The 14,048-nt window shown below is 35.7% G+C and overlaps 1 protein-coding gene across 1 annotated transcript in view; it reads left to right on the forward strand.

Moving 5' to 3' along the window:
* Positions 1-14,048, forward strand: part of LOC114027186 (polypeptide N-acetylgalactosaminyltransferase 11) — a 74,328-nt gene that overhangs the window by 28,372 nt on the left and 31,908 nt on the right. Inside the window, exon 2 of the mRNA XM_027841132.1 lies at positions 10,858-11,190. Coding sequence (XP_027696933.1) covers positions 10,896-11,190 — 295 coding nt within the window. The 5' untranslated portion in view covers positions 10,858-10,895. The remainder of the gene's footprint in view (positions 1-10,857; positions 11,191-14,048) is intronic.

Here is a 14,048-nt window from a genome sequence, read left to right on the forward strand (position 1 = left end):
GGAATCTCTTTCAGGAGGTGATCTGTGGATTCTTTCAATTTCTATTGTGTCTTCTGGTTCTAAAATACCAGGACAGTTTTCCTTGATAATTTCTTGAAAGATGGTGTCTAGCCTCTTTTTTTGATCATGGCTTTCAGATAGTCCAATAATTTTTAAATTCTCTCTCCTGGATCTATTTTCCAGGTCAGTTGTTTTTCCGATGAGATATTTCACATTCTCTTCTATTTTTTCATTCTTTTGGATTTGTTTTACAGGGTCTTGATTTCTCATAAAGTCACTAGCTTCCAATTGCTCTGTTCTAATTTTTAAGGAAGTATTTTCTTCAGTAAGCTTTTGGACTTCCTTTTCCATTTGGCCAATTTTGCTTTTTAAGGCATTCTTCTCCTCATTATCTTTTTGGACTTCTTTTGCCATTTGGGTTAGGCTATTTTTTAAGGTATTATTTTCTTCAGTATTTTTTGGGGTCTCTTTTTTTAGCAAGCTGTTGACTTGTTTTTCATGATTTTCTTGCATCACTCTCAGTTTTTCCTCTACTTCTCTTATTTGCTTCTCAAATCCTTTTTGAGCTCTTCCATGGCCTGGGACCAATTCATATTTTTCTTGGAGGCTTTGGCTGTAGGAGCTTTGACTGTGTTGTCTTCTTCTGGTTGATCTTCTTTGTTCCAAAGAAAGATTCTATGGTGTGACTCTTTTTGCGCTACTTGCTCATGATCCCAGCCAATTACTTGAGTTATAAAGTCTTTGTTAAGGTAGGAGTCTGCTTCCAGTGTGGATAATGTACTGTCCCAAGCTTCGGGGGTTTTGTGCAGCTGTTTTCAGAGATACTTCTAGGGACCTAAAATTTTTCAGTTTTTCCAAAGTGCTATGATCAAGGGCGAGGTGTTTACTCCTTTCCTGGCCTGTGCTCTAGTCTATGAGTGACCACAAGCACTCTTTTCTGCCTTGGAACTGTGAGGAGGATTTTTCTCCACAGCCACTACAAGCTCCACCACACCAGCGCTCCTCCTTGCCCCAGGACCGTCACCCAGAACTGTGACCCAGATCCAAGCATAGGCAAAGCAAGAGAATCCTGCACCAGCAGAGAGATTCCTGCAATTCCCTTCTGATCAGCCACTGGATTCCCCCTCAGTCTGTGGGCTGGAAGCTCTAGAGGCAGCCGCCACCCTGGGGCTGAGCTCGGGGAATGGGGCTGGGACCCCGTGTTTCTCTCTCACCACCGCAGAAACAGACTTTTCCCCCTGACCTTCTAAGTTGTCTTTGGCGTTCATGGGTTGAGAAGTCTGGAAACCGCCACAGCTACCTGCGCTTCAGCCCTCTGAGGCTTGCTTCATGTTTGTTGCAGCCTGCGTGCCACGCCGAACTGTGCTCCTCTCCCGTCTTGGTGCGATATACCTTTCTGATCAACCATCCAGGCTGTCTTGGGCTGGAAATTTATTTCCCTCTGTCTTTTTGTGGATTCTGCTGCTTTAGAATTTGTTCAGAGCCTTTTTTTTACAGGTATTTGGAGGGGTTTGGGGGAGAGCTCAAGGAAGTCACTGCTTTTACTCTGCCATCTTGGCTCCACCCTTAATCTTTCATTCTTCCATGTGAATTTATTGTTTTGTCTAATCCTATAAACTATTCCCTTGGTTATTTGGAATAATGTGAAATTTGTGTACTTAGTTATGTTAGTGCAGCCTAGATATGAACATTGAATACTTTTTTTTTTAGTCTTTATTTCTGTGAAATTTCTGTGAAATGGCTTTGTAATTGTATATGTGTCTTGTATATGTATTTTGGTTAGTTAACTCCCAGACAGTGAATGGATGTTATTTTTAATGGCATTTCTCTTTCTTTTCTTTCTGATTTCTGTTAGCAGTATACAGAAATGCAAATGATCTTGTGGTTTTATTTTGTAGCCTACTTTACTGAAAGAATTGTCTTACTTAATTTTTTCATTGATTCTCTAAGGTTTTCTAAGTAAGATCATATATAGAAATAGAGATAGTTTTCACTTCTTCTTAGCAATAAAAGTATTCCCTTCATTTATTTTTCTTGTTATTACAGTTAGCATTTTAATAGTATGCAAAGTAATATTTGTGCCAGTGTATATCATTGCTTGATATTATTGGGAAAGCTTCCAGTGGTTCTTCATTACAAATGATGCTAGCTTTTGGTTGTAGATAAATATTTTTGATGATATTAAGGCAAAATTCTTTTCTATTTTCTGATTTTTAGTGATTTTAATTGAAATGAGTGCCATGTTTTGTTGAAGGCTTTATCTACATCTATTGATATAATCATTTAGCTTTTAGGTTTTTTTGGGGGGGAAGTTATGTGATTTTTTTTTTCATATTCCTAGTTTTTCCATTGGTGTTTGTCCTTTTATTCCTGTTTAACTTGATTATGATAGATAATTAATTTTTTTTGCCATTATCATTTTTCCAGTATTTTATAATAATGTTTTATCAATGTTCATTAGTGGTAATGGGCTAAGTTTTTATCTCTTCCTGATTTGGGAATCAGGTCCATATTTGTCTCATGGAAAGTATTTGTTAGAATGTCTTCTTTCTTCCTTTTTAAAAATGGTGTTAGTATTTTAAATGTGTGATACAACTCACTAATAGATCAGAATCACAGAATCTCAGAATGGGACTTCACAGAAGGGACTTCAGAGGCCATATGTTGTAACCCATACCTAAATGAGAATCCCCTCTACCAAAGTCTGGTCATGCAGACTTTGCTTGAAGATTATACTTGTTACCTTCTGCTAGGCAGTATTCTCATCTCGTCCCCATTTTGACCCCTTGATGAACCAGTTCAGCTACACTATCTTTTTCTCTTCAGTCCTTTGCTTCAGCCTTGGATCAGTCTCACCACCCTCTGCCTTCTCTCCTACACATGTGCTGCCCAGTGAAGCTGGAGGAAATCAAGAAACCCTGTCACATACCTCACACCCCATTCTGTAAACTCTAGTGGCTTCCCATCACCTCTAGGATCAAATATAAAACCGTCTGGCATTTAAAACCCTCCACAACCTTATCCCTTCCCACCTTTTTTGTCTGTTTATACCTTAATTCCACCCCTACCCCTCGGCTGCATTTCCTTACTGTGATTCACACAAGACACTCTATCTCCAGACTGGGAATTTTTGCTGGCTGTCCCAACGCATGAAATAATCTCCCTCTTCACCTCTACCTCCTGGCTTTCCTTCAGGTCTCACCTTCTATAGGAAGCCTTGTCTACTCCCCCCCACCAGTGCCTTTCCTCTGTTGATTATTTCCAATTTATCTTGTATATAGTTTGATCGGACTTAGTTGTTTTCATGTTTTTCCCGCATTTCCCCCACTCTGGCCTCATTGGACTGTGAGCTCCTTGACAGCAGGGAATGCTTTTAGTCTATTTTTGTAAACTTAGTGCAGATGTCTGGTACATAGTGGGTACTTAAATGCTTATTCATAGACTAACAGTTTATCAGTCTTTCCTAAAATGTGGTTTTCAGAATTGTACACAAGACTTAAGATTTGCTATGACTGTGGAAATACCACCTTTTTAGTCAAGCACACTCTCTTAATGTAACCTAAGATCACATTAACTTGTTTTTTTACAGCTATACCATGTAGTTAACTAATTTAGCTTTCTATTTACTAAATCCCTCCAGATGATTTTGATATAAAATGTTGTCTAATCATGTCTCCTATGTCTTGTACTAGTGAGGTTGATTTCTGAACCTAAGCATACTTTATCCTTGTTAATTTTTATCACAGATTGAGCACATTGTTTTAGCTTGTCAAAAAATAGATTTGGCTCAGTATTCTAGCTTGTCAAGATCTTGGCTGTCATCCAAAATGTTAATTGTTCCTTTTAGCTTTGAGTCATCTGAAAATATGATAAATATGTCTCGTATCCTTTAATTTATATCCATGAAAACATATTAAAGAGTGGAGTGCCAAAATATCTGTGTTCTCCACTAAAAGCCTCTTTCCAAGGTAGATTGGATTTAGAAGTGAATGACTACTTATTAGTCATTCATTAATGGTTGGCCATTGAGCTGGTTTTATTTTTATTTTTTCTCTTTCAATTAATTATTTCTTAGCACTCATTTTCTAAAATTTTGAGTTCCAAATTCTTTCCCTCCCTTCAGCCCCTCTCCCACCCATTGAGCAGGCAAGCAATATATTCATTTATATATGTGAAGTCATGCGTAACACATTTCCATATTAGTCATGTTGCAAAAAACAAAAAAAAATAAGAAAATAAAGAAAGTTTAAAAAATATATTTTAATCTGCACTCAAGAGTTGATCAATTCTTTTTCAGGAGGTAGATAGCATTTTTATCATGGGTTCTTTCAAATTGTCTTGGATCATAGTTTTGATCAGAGTAGCTGAGTATTTCACTGTTGATCACTTTATTTTCAGTTTTTAGCTACTACAAAAAGTGTATCTTTTGGTAAGTTGGAGACTTTTGTTTTTATCATTTCCATCTTTGGTGTGGATATAAATTCTGTAGTGAGATTGCTGAGTTAAAGGCTTTTAACAGTTCAGTAACTTTCCTTGAAAAATTTTGAATTGCTTTCCAAAATATTTAAATGAATTCACAGCCCCACTGTCAGCATATTAATGTGCCTATTTTTCCTCAGCCTTTCCATCATTGACTGTTTTTGTATTTTATTATCTTTGTCAATTTGATGGATCTTCCTGATTCTGAGGCTTCTATCCACTATACCATGCAGCCGCTCATCCCTCTCTTCGCTGATATATCATCAATTACAACCAGATATCCTAAGATTTGAAATTGTAAATTTCTAGTTGGGTGAGGGGGGGAGATGAAACTGAGCTATAAAAGTAGGAATAAGGACCAGAGGAAAGATGATAATTGATAATCTGATATATAAGGAAAGGACAGAATAATTAGAAAGCTGACTGAGTGCTATACATAATGTAACAATAGATTATTCATTCAGTAGTCATTTATGTAGGTGTCCTAATACAAGACAAAACATTAGACAAGGGAAGATTGGAAGATAATAAAAATGTCCCCCAGTCTTGTAATGCTTACAGTTTATCAGGAGAAATATAACACATATAAAATTATATCCTATCACAAGTGTTTCAGTAATTAAGGTTTCATGATTTCATCAGTGCAGGTACTCCCTGTACTGGTATAGATTGCATTCTTTTCACTCCTCTGCAATTGATGTCTTTTTTTTTTTATAAATAGTATTTGATATTTTCCATTTACATGTAAATATAGTTTTCAACATTCATTTTCATAAGATTTTGAGTTCCAAATTTTTCTCCTTCCCTCTCCCCTCCCCAAGACAACAAGTAATCTGATATAAGTTATACATGTGCAGTCATGGAAACATATTTCCACATTAGTCATGTTGTGAAAGAAGAACGAGAACCAAGGGAAAAGCCACAAAAAAACTTTTAAAAAAAGTGAAAATAATATGCTTCAATCTGTGTTCAGTCTCCATAGTTCTTTCTCTGGGTGCATATAGCATTTTCCATCGTGAGTCTTTTGGGATTGTGTTGTATCATTATATTGCTGAGAAGAGCTAAGTCAATCATAGTTGATCATCACACAATGTTGCTGTTTCTGTGTACAGTGTTCTCCTGTCTCTGCCCACTTTGCTCAGCATTAGTTCATGTTAAGTCTTTCCAGGTTTTTCTGAAATCCACTTGCTCATCATCTCAGCTCAGTATCATCATCAGCAGCAGCACAATAGTGTTCCATTACATTCATATACCACAACTTGTTCAGCCATTCCCCAAATGATGGGCATCCCGTCAATTTCCAATTCTAATTGTTGTCTTTCTTTACATAAATATTTTACAAAGGTTTATCAGACATAGAGGGGCTTTCTTCTAGGCTTTTTATGTTTTGTAGCTACAAGTGAAACACTCAGATGGTCTATATTGTTGTTCATACTCATTACATGATAGATTCACCTCCTTTTCTAGTCACACACTTCCGTCATGATATCTTCTACACAACTTATTGTGTACAGTTGATCATCGGTAATATGTAGCTGCCTGCTTTTCTTTGCACTTTAGGTAGCCTGCATTTTGTGATGTCTCAGAGATTGTCGTGTTCTAAGATTTTCAGTTATATATTGCTGGAAGAATGTTGCTTATCAAAAGAACTTGTGTAGCAGTAGGCTTTATAGCATCAGTGGAAGTATTTTGCAGTTTTTCTAATGTGATCCAACTTGGTTTCCTCTTGTTATTTGATTCCATACTTATCTCATTAGCCAACTTCAGTGCCTATTCAAGATGTGTGTATTACTAGAATTACTTGCTAGATTGACCGTCAATCTACATAATTTGTGCAATATGTGTTCTTCACCTGTCTTATTTTTTCTAGTGTCAATGGCTAGACTAGTAATCCTTTAAAGGAGTATATCTCACTGCGGAGAGAGGTCCTGTAGTGTTGTGGGACTCAGCATATTTAGCGTAGTAACATTTACAAGCAGGTACATAGAGAATCCTTTTATTTGGACTTTGTGTAGGACATCATCCTGATGTTAGCAAATAACTTTGGTCAGCATATTTTACCATAAATGAAAGAAATGTGCAACTAGATAATTATGCAATAACTTTAGTGCAAAATAGACTAAAAAGAGAATAAGACTGGTACATAATGCTGTATAAATTTAGAGAAGGAAACGATCATTAGGGAGGTGGGAGAGAAGAATTAAGAAAGGTGTCCTGCAGGAGCTAGCATTTGAATTAGTTCTAGTATTATAAGTAGAATAAGGACACTATGGGATATAGAAATCAAAGGATTGTCAGATTTTGCAACAGGTGGGACAGTTTTCTAGAAAGGATGTATCATGCTTTGGGGCTGTAGGAAAAAAATAGTGTCACTTTAGGGGCAACTGTTTGCACTGACACTTATGGGATCATTAGAATTCAGACCTAGAATGGATCTTAGAATCATCTTTACCTCTTTATCTCTCAGATGAGGAAACCGAATTTTGGAGAGGCCAAATAGCTTTTTTTTTCTTTTTTCTTTTTGGTGAGGGCAGTTGGGGTTAAGTGACACAGCTAGTGAGTGTTACGTGTCTGAGGCTGGATTTGAACTCAGGTTCTCCTGAATCCAGGGCGGGTGCTCTATCCACTGCGCCACCTAGCTGCCCTCAAGTAACTTTTTCGAGGCCACACAAGTAGTAAGTAGCAGAGCCAGGACCTGGAATTTGTGTTCTCTAATTCCAAATTGAATTCTTTCCATACCGGCCTACATCTTCTAGGGGATGCCTGTAGTAGGGATAGTTAGTGAAGTCATAAAGGAATGGACTTGAGATACTTGCATGGTCGTTAGCAGAATGTGTGCAGGATCGGTGATGCCCAGGATGTTTGAACCATTGGCTTTTTTTTTTTTTAATTTTTTCCTCTTGTGTCCATGGTAGTGGGTATGGAATGTTTGTTCACAAGTGTATGTGTTGGTGTGCTGCGACTGCTTCAACACTCAGGCACAGTAGATTCCGGCATCTGCTAAGATTAGTGATGAAGAAACCGCTTCCAATTCAGATCTGAGAGTAACAAAGAATCTGTTTTACTTTTTGTAGAACCTTACCATAGAGAAGAAGTAGAAATCTTAATATAGAGAGAGAAAATAGCTTTTGTTTTAAGTTTAGGGTTTGAACTTAGTAATTGATTTATCAATAATAATGACTCTGTACTAACAGTACTAATAGTAGCTGTAATAATGAATTAATGGATCAATGATTAATTCGAAGCAAGTTAAAATTGGATTTTACTTTATTGAATCAAAGAGAAATCTTAGTAAAAAGTCTTTTGAGTGCAAGTGCATGCCAGTTTGAACATTTTTGTGTGAGATTCTTCAAGTTACCAAGAAACAGGATTGTAGGATTGAGAGTAAAACGGAATTTAGGAATCATTTAGTCCAAGCCCATCATTTTTCAGATGAAGGAACTGAGGCCCAAAGGTGCTTATTGAGTCCCAAGATCATACGAGTAATAATCAGAGCCAAGACTTAAACCCACATCATTGCTCATTGTGGCCTCAGTGCCAAGCTTATTTGACTCACTTTAGGACGAAGACTGTGGCCAGTTGGGAAGAGTGTTGGAGTAAGGCAGAAGTTACTATACTTCCTTACCCCTCTTTGATAAAGCTGTCTCAGATTCAGTTGTTATTCCATAAGTATTTAAGGTTCATTATAATGAATTTATATTTAATAGGAACATACTATCATAGAGCTGTAAGGCACCTTAGGGATCATGCAGTTCACCTCCCTCATTTTACAGAAGAAGCCTAGGGTAAGTGTGAAAGTGATTTGCTCATGGTCTTGTAGAGTTAGGATTTGACCTTATACCTGATATTCTGTCAAATCGAATCATGGGTTTTCTCTTACTCAAGATCAGTGGCAAATGGAGATAATTCATTTTACTTGATGCCTATTTTATTACTCTTTTTTGTGTGTGTTTGCCCTCTAATTTCACGGTGGTATGTTAAGATTAATATGATGCTATTTGCAAAAACTTTGTTGAATTAACTGTTTCTATGGGAATAGAATATTTTCTCCCCCAAAGCAGAGTAGTTACTGCCCATTGGTAGTGTTTTCTATGCAAACCAATATACAAACAAATACCTAAAAGATATATAGAGAGAGGCTTAAGATGTGTGTATCAGGGTTTGCTTTGTGTTTCACAGTGACAAACATCTGCCATGTAGTATTGATAATTTCACCAAAAAAAAAACCAAACCCCAAAAAAACCCTTCTATTCAAACAATCTGGTGTCATAAATTGCTGTTTGAAATTGTACTTTAGACAGAATTTTGCCTCATTTCTCTTTCTAGTAGAAATTTATCTTAAGTTATTGTAGCATTTTGAAAAATCTCTGGTGTCTTGAACTCTTTCCCATTAATACTTTTAGGAAAGTAAAGTGTCAATTTTAGTTAAATAGTTTGAGTTTAGTCAAGTAAATGTCAGTACCTCAATCCCTTTCAAATCTTGTAGCCCTGGTTCTCTTTATTTAGCCTCAGTAACTCCATTTTTCTGCCTTGAAAATATTTAATTTTATACTGTTGATATTTTTCCTTGCATAATCAAGTTTTAATTTAAAAGTACTGACATTAACATGTCATTTCCTTTGTAGATGCTTGATTTTATGACTTCATTGTAGTCATTTCAATCTGCACCTTCAATTTCACCTTTTAAGCTCCTTTCAGTTGACAAGGGATAGTAATACTTGATCACTTTATATTGGCAGACAAGAGCCAGAGATTGGCATTTAATTTTTGCTTCTCTGTGGACTTGTGTTGTAAATCTAATGCAGAATAGTTTCATATTTTTCAAACTGAGGCTTAATAATGCTGATTTATTGAATCCTGATGTTATTGTGAAGATCTTGTCATTGGTTTAAAATAAATGCCTCAGAAACTGAACTAATAGGTAAAGGGATTACCTTTGGGGGTGTATCTTCGTGTGTCAGTGATGTATCTGAGTCTCTGACCCCACATTTACTCAGCTGATGTATATTTTAAATACAATTTGAGGTAAGACTGAACTAGAGAGAATTTGCAGGAATTATTATAGCTGTCTTGGAGAAGACTAGATACTGTGATGTGGGGTAGGAAAAAAAAAGAGTCCTATATATGTGTGTGTATATATATATATACATATATATATATGTATATATATATATACACACACATATATATAAGTTATTCAACACTGACTGCCTGCATCTTGGCTTGTTTTATTGGGCAGCCTATAAAGAAAAAGCAGGGAATGTTTCATATGTTACCATTTTTCTTTTTCTTGGTTTTTTTTTTTTTTGTTTGTTTGTTTTTTTTGGTGAGTTAAGTGACTTGCCCAGGGTTACACAACTAGTAAGTGTCAAGTGTCTGAGGCTGAATTTGAACTCAGGGCCTCCTGACTCCAAGGCTGGAGCTCTATCCGTTGCACCACCTAGCTGCCCCTACCATTTTTCTAATGATGTACAAATGACCTCAGTTAAAATTTTAAAATAGTACAGAAGGTTTTAGGTAAGGTTATAAGATCAGGGGCAAAGTGATATTTTACAGATTGATTCAAAACTAGGGCTTTTCATTCATGGTGCTGGATATTAGGTTGATTGTGCTGAAAGGAAACTTAATTGTGATTCAACTCCCTCATTTTCAGAGGATGAAATTGAGGCTTAAGGATTGACTTGCATAAGGACACACATAATTAATAACATAGCCAGAGCTAGAACCTAGTTCTCTTAATTCTCAGTGCAGTACCCATTGCAAATACACCAAGTTGCTACTTCTGTTTTTAGTGGCAGACATGGAACATTTTAATAGGGACTGTTTACTGCCAAACTGGAATATTTTGAGGGAACATGCTCAATTGAGATCCTCCTTATAAAATGTCTTGTAAACTTTGAATCTGTATAAATTTTAGTTTTTGTTATTATCAAGATCCACAAGTTTAAAAAAATTTAGAATTACAGGATTTTTGGAGCTTGAAGAGATGTTGTATTCCTTGATGACTGGTACCATAAATTATTAAAATTATCAAACTATAACTTAGCGATTTCATTGGCCTTGATTAAGTACCAGCAAATTTATCTGTAATTTTTGTTTAAACTTTTTTTTTTCATTTGAAGCTATCTAGAGATCACCTTATGGTTTTTATTTTATTGGGTGTGCATTATTGTGCTGACTAAACAGTCTTAAGAATGCATGGTACTTGGTGAATTGAAGATTTTGGTTGTATAAGATACATTTATTGTATATCTGAAAGCTAAAGTCTTATTTCCAAAGGGCTGGTTTTTTTTAAAGCAATGAATGTGAATTTAGTAAATGATTTACAAGTGCAGTGAAGTGGCTAACATGAGTTCACTTCTTTCCTTCTTTTTTCAGAATGTTGAACATGGACCTTCAGCAATGCTAAATCTACAATGGGAAGTGTCACACTTCGCTATTTCTGTTATGGGTGCCTTTTTACATCTGTGACCTGGACAGTTCTGCTCTTTATTTATTTCAACTTTAGTGAAGTGACTCAGCCGTTTAAGAATGTGCCCATCAAGGGGTCCAAACCCCATGGGCCATTCCCCAAGAAATTCTATCCTCGTTTTACTCGTGGCCCAAGTCGGCTATTAGAACCACAGTCAAAAGTCAACAAGATTGGATTCATTTTAGAAAGTCATGTTGAAGATGCAGACAAAGACAATATGGAGCTCTCTCCTGAAATGGGCAAGTAGGGTTTATTTTCAACTCGATGTTGCTTAGGGGTGTTGCTTCTCAGGATAAATATGAATTTCATTGCTTATATTCTAGAATTACAGGATCACAGATTTTGAACTAGAAGGTACCTTAGAGGTCACCTGATCTACCCTCTCATTTCACAAGGGGTCCAGAGAAGGGTGATGACTTGTTCAAGGTTACAGTAAGTGACAGAATCTGGATTCAACCTAGGACTTCCTTCTTACCCCAAATTCAGTGCTCTTGATTGCATTGTGAAATTTCTGATGGATTTTTAAAGTCACTGACAAAATCTCCATGGCAAGATTAGGATCCTGTGGGTCAGCAATTTGGAGCTTTGCTTGGTAGAATATGAAACTGTTTTGTTTAGTGTTTTCACACTACAAGATTATAGGGGAATACTAATTAAATGCCAGTTTCAGCTGACATATGTCAGATTCTGCATTTATGAGACTAGAATTATAAGATCTCATTGGTTATACCAATCAAAAGTAGGAACTTATCTTAAAGAATACTTTTTTTGTCAGTGATGTGGCTGTGACTCTGTGATTTATATAGAGATTAACAAATTTAAGAAACATTTATTAAGTGTGTTGAGGTAGAGGTATTTAATAAGAGGTGTGGAAGAAGTGATCACAGTCTAGAGAGGAAAACTAAAAATTAAAAAAGAATTGGAAAAAAGAAATTTTGAGGTAAAATGAAAGGAACTGAAATTGTTTAATCAGGAGGAAAGAAAACTGGGTTGAGAAGTGCATTAATAACTTTCTCTAACTTTAGAAGAAGGAAAGTGGACTAAGAGCAGAAAAAAAAAGTATTGCTCATAGGTTTATGTGTGTGTGAAGCATTTTCCTTTAATTAAACTGAGAGGCAGTGTGGCATATTGGATAAAAGCTAGCCTGGACATTGTAAAGGCCTCTGTTTAAGATCTGCCTCTAACACATACAGGCTGAATATTGTGAGTTGTTATAAAGGAGTTTGTGGAATTGCATTAAAAAGCACTTGACTCACAGCAGCCCTGTCAAGGAGGTCATATACGTGTTATCTCCATTTTATGGGTGAGGAAACTGAGGCTTAGAGAAATTAAGTCATTTGTGTATAGACACGTGTGTGTACATATGTATGCATACTTTTTATTTTTTAATTTATCTATTTATGTATGTATAAGAGAAAATGGGGGAGGGGGGAGAGAAAGACAGATAAACCAACCTACAGACAGAGACAGAGAGAATAGAATCAGTGCACTTTACTTACAAGCCAATTCTTTGTTCCTTATTTTAGACAAGATTTATCTAGTAACTCAACAGAGAGTTGAGGTATGAATTGAGTCCCGGTCTTTTGGTAATACCAGGATTCAAAGCCCTCCTTTGACACTTAATGGATGTGTGCCTCAGGCAACTCAGTAGGAGGGAATTCCCCATTCTGATTAAATCACAGATTCTAGTCTTAGTCATTTTCCCAAACTATCCAGGAAAGCATCTGGGGAATATTAATGGAAAACTTTCTTATACTTTAAAACCAAAGAAAACAGAATCATCAAAGTCAGAAATAAAAAGTAAACAGATGGTAGAACCTTAATTAGAATTGGATTTAATATTTTGGGATGAATTTTGTATTTGGCCTTGAAAAAGTCCATGGAAGAATAATGATAAATATATTAAAGTATCGAATTGGTAGGAGGGAGAGAATGGTGTAATTGAAAACAAGTGCCATCTGTTAAGGGGAAATGATTATTTCTTTAAAATAATTAAAAGGCACAGATGAAGGATGGTGGTAGTTAAAGATTTGTTGGTGTTTACAGATTTGTCATTTCAGCTGGAGTCTGTGACATGTGACAGAGATGTTAGTAATTTCTCAGAAACTTTATTGGTGTGACTTTTTGTTATGACATAGAAAAATAAAACTTTCTCTGGCTAGATTGAAGTACAAAGAATGTTTCTGTGATTAGGAAAATTGGAAACAAGGTACTGAATAGTACCATAATCATTAAAGAATTAGAAGACAAGACTTGTGAGAAAAATTAGTAAAGGACCTGAAATTACAGTAAAACTTTAACTGGAATTCAGCTGATAAAATCTTTAATTATCATGTTTTTCTTACATTCTAATTTTATCAGAGTGTCATGTTAAGAAAACAAGCTGATACCAGAAGTTTTTTTTTAAAAATACATGTCCTTAGATTAATACAGAAATTCAGTAGTCTCATATATTTTCTGCATCTTAATCTCCAGCATTGTAAAAGGCGAATTAGACTTAGGAACAATGAAACACTTTGGAAAATCTTAAATTTTCAAAGAAAGATTAAATTAGGTTTAGTAAATTGGCTGGGAAGTGTGTTAACATATTTTAGAAAGATTTTTCAACAGTAAGAGTGGAAATAAGGTTCAGGTTTTCTGGTTAACCCTTAGTTAATTAGAAAATGAAATTAACCAGAACTGCTGGGTCATTTTACTCTATTTCATTTTGAGAAAAGAAGACTGAGAGGTCACCTATGACAGTTTTCTTCTATTAATATATTGGTCATCCAAACTCAGGGATGTAGTCCTTTAACTACTAAGCATTAGTCAGTTCCTTATTAGAGTATTGTGTCCTGTTTTGTTTCATTGTCTTTTAGAAGAGTTGTGGACCAAGTGGAGGGTATCTGGAAAATATTGTAAGAAAATGTTATGAGGAAAGGTTAAAGAGGTTGGGATGTGTTGGCTTGGAGAGGAGTATAAGACAGATTTTTCAAAGTTTTAAAACAAGTATGGCCAGTAATTTTTTATTCTTTCATTAAAAAAATTGTTTTATTGAATCTTTTTTCTTTCTTTCTTTCTTTCTTTCTTTCTTTCTTTCTTTCTTTCTTTCTTTCTT

This window comes from Vombatus ursinus, unplaced genomic scaffold (genome assembly GCF_900497805.2).
Source record: "Vombatus ursinus unplaced genomic scaffold, bare-nosed wombat genome assembly UNPS02014852.1, whole genome shotgun sequence".
Lineage (NCBI taxonomy): Eukaryota > Metazoa > Chordata > Mammalia > Diprotodontia > Vombatidae > Vombatus > Vombatus ursinus.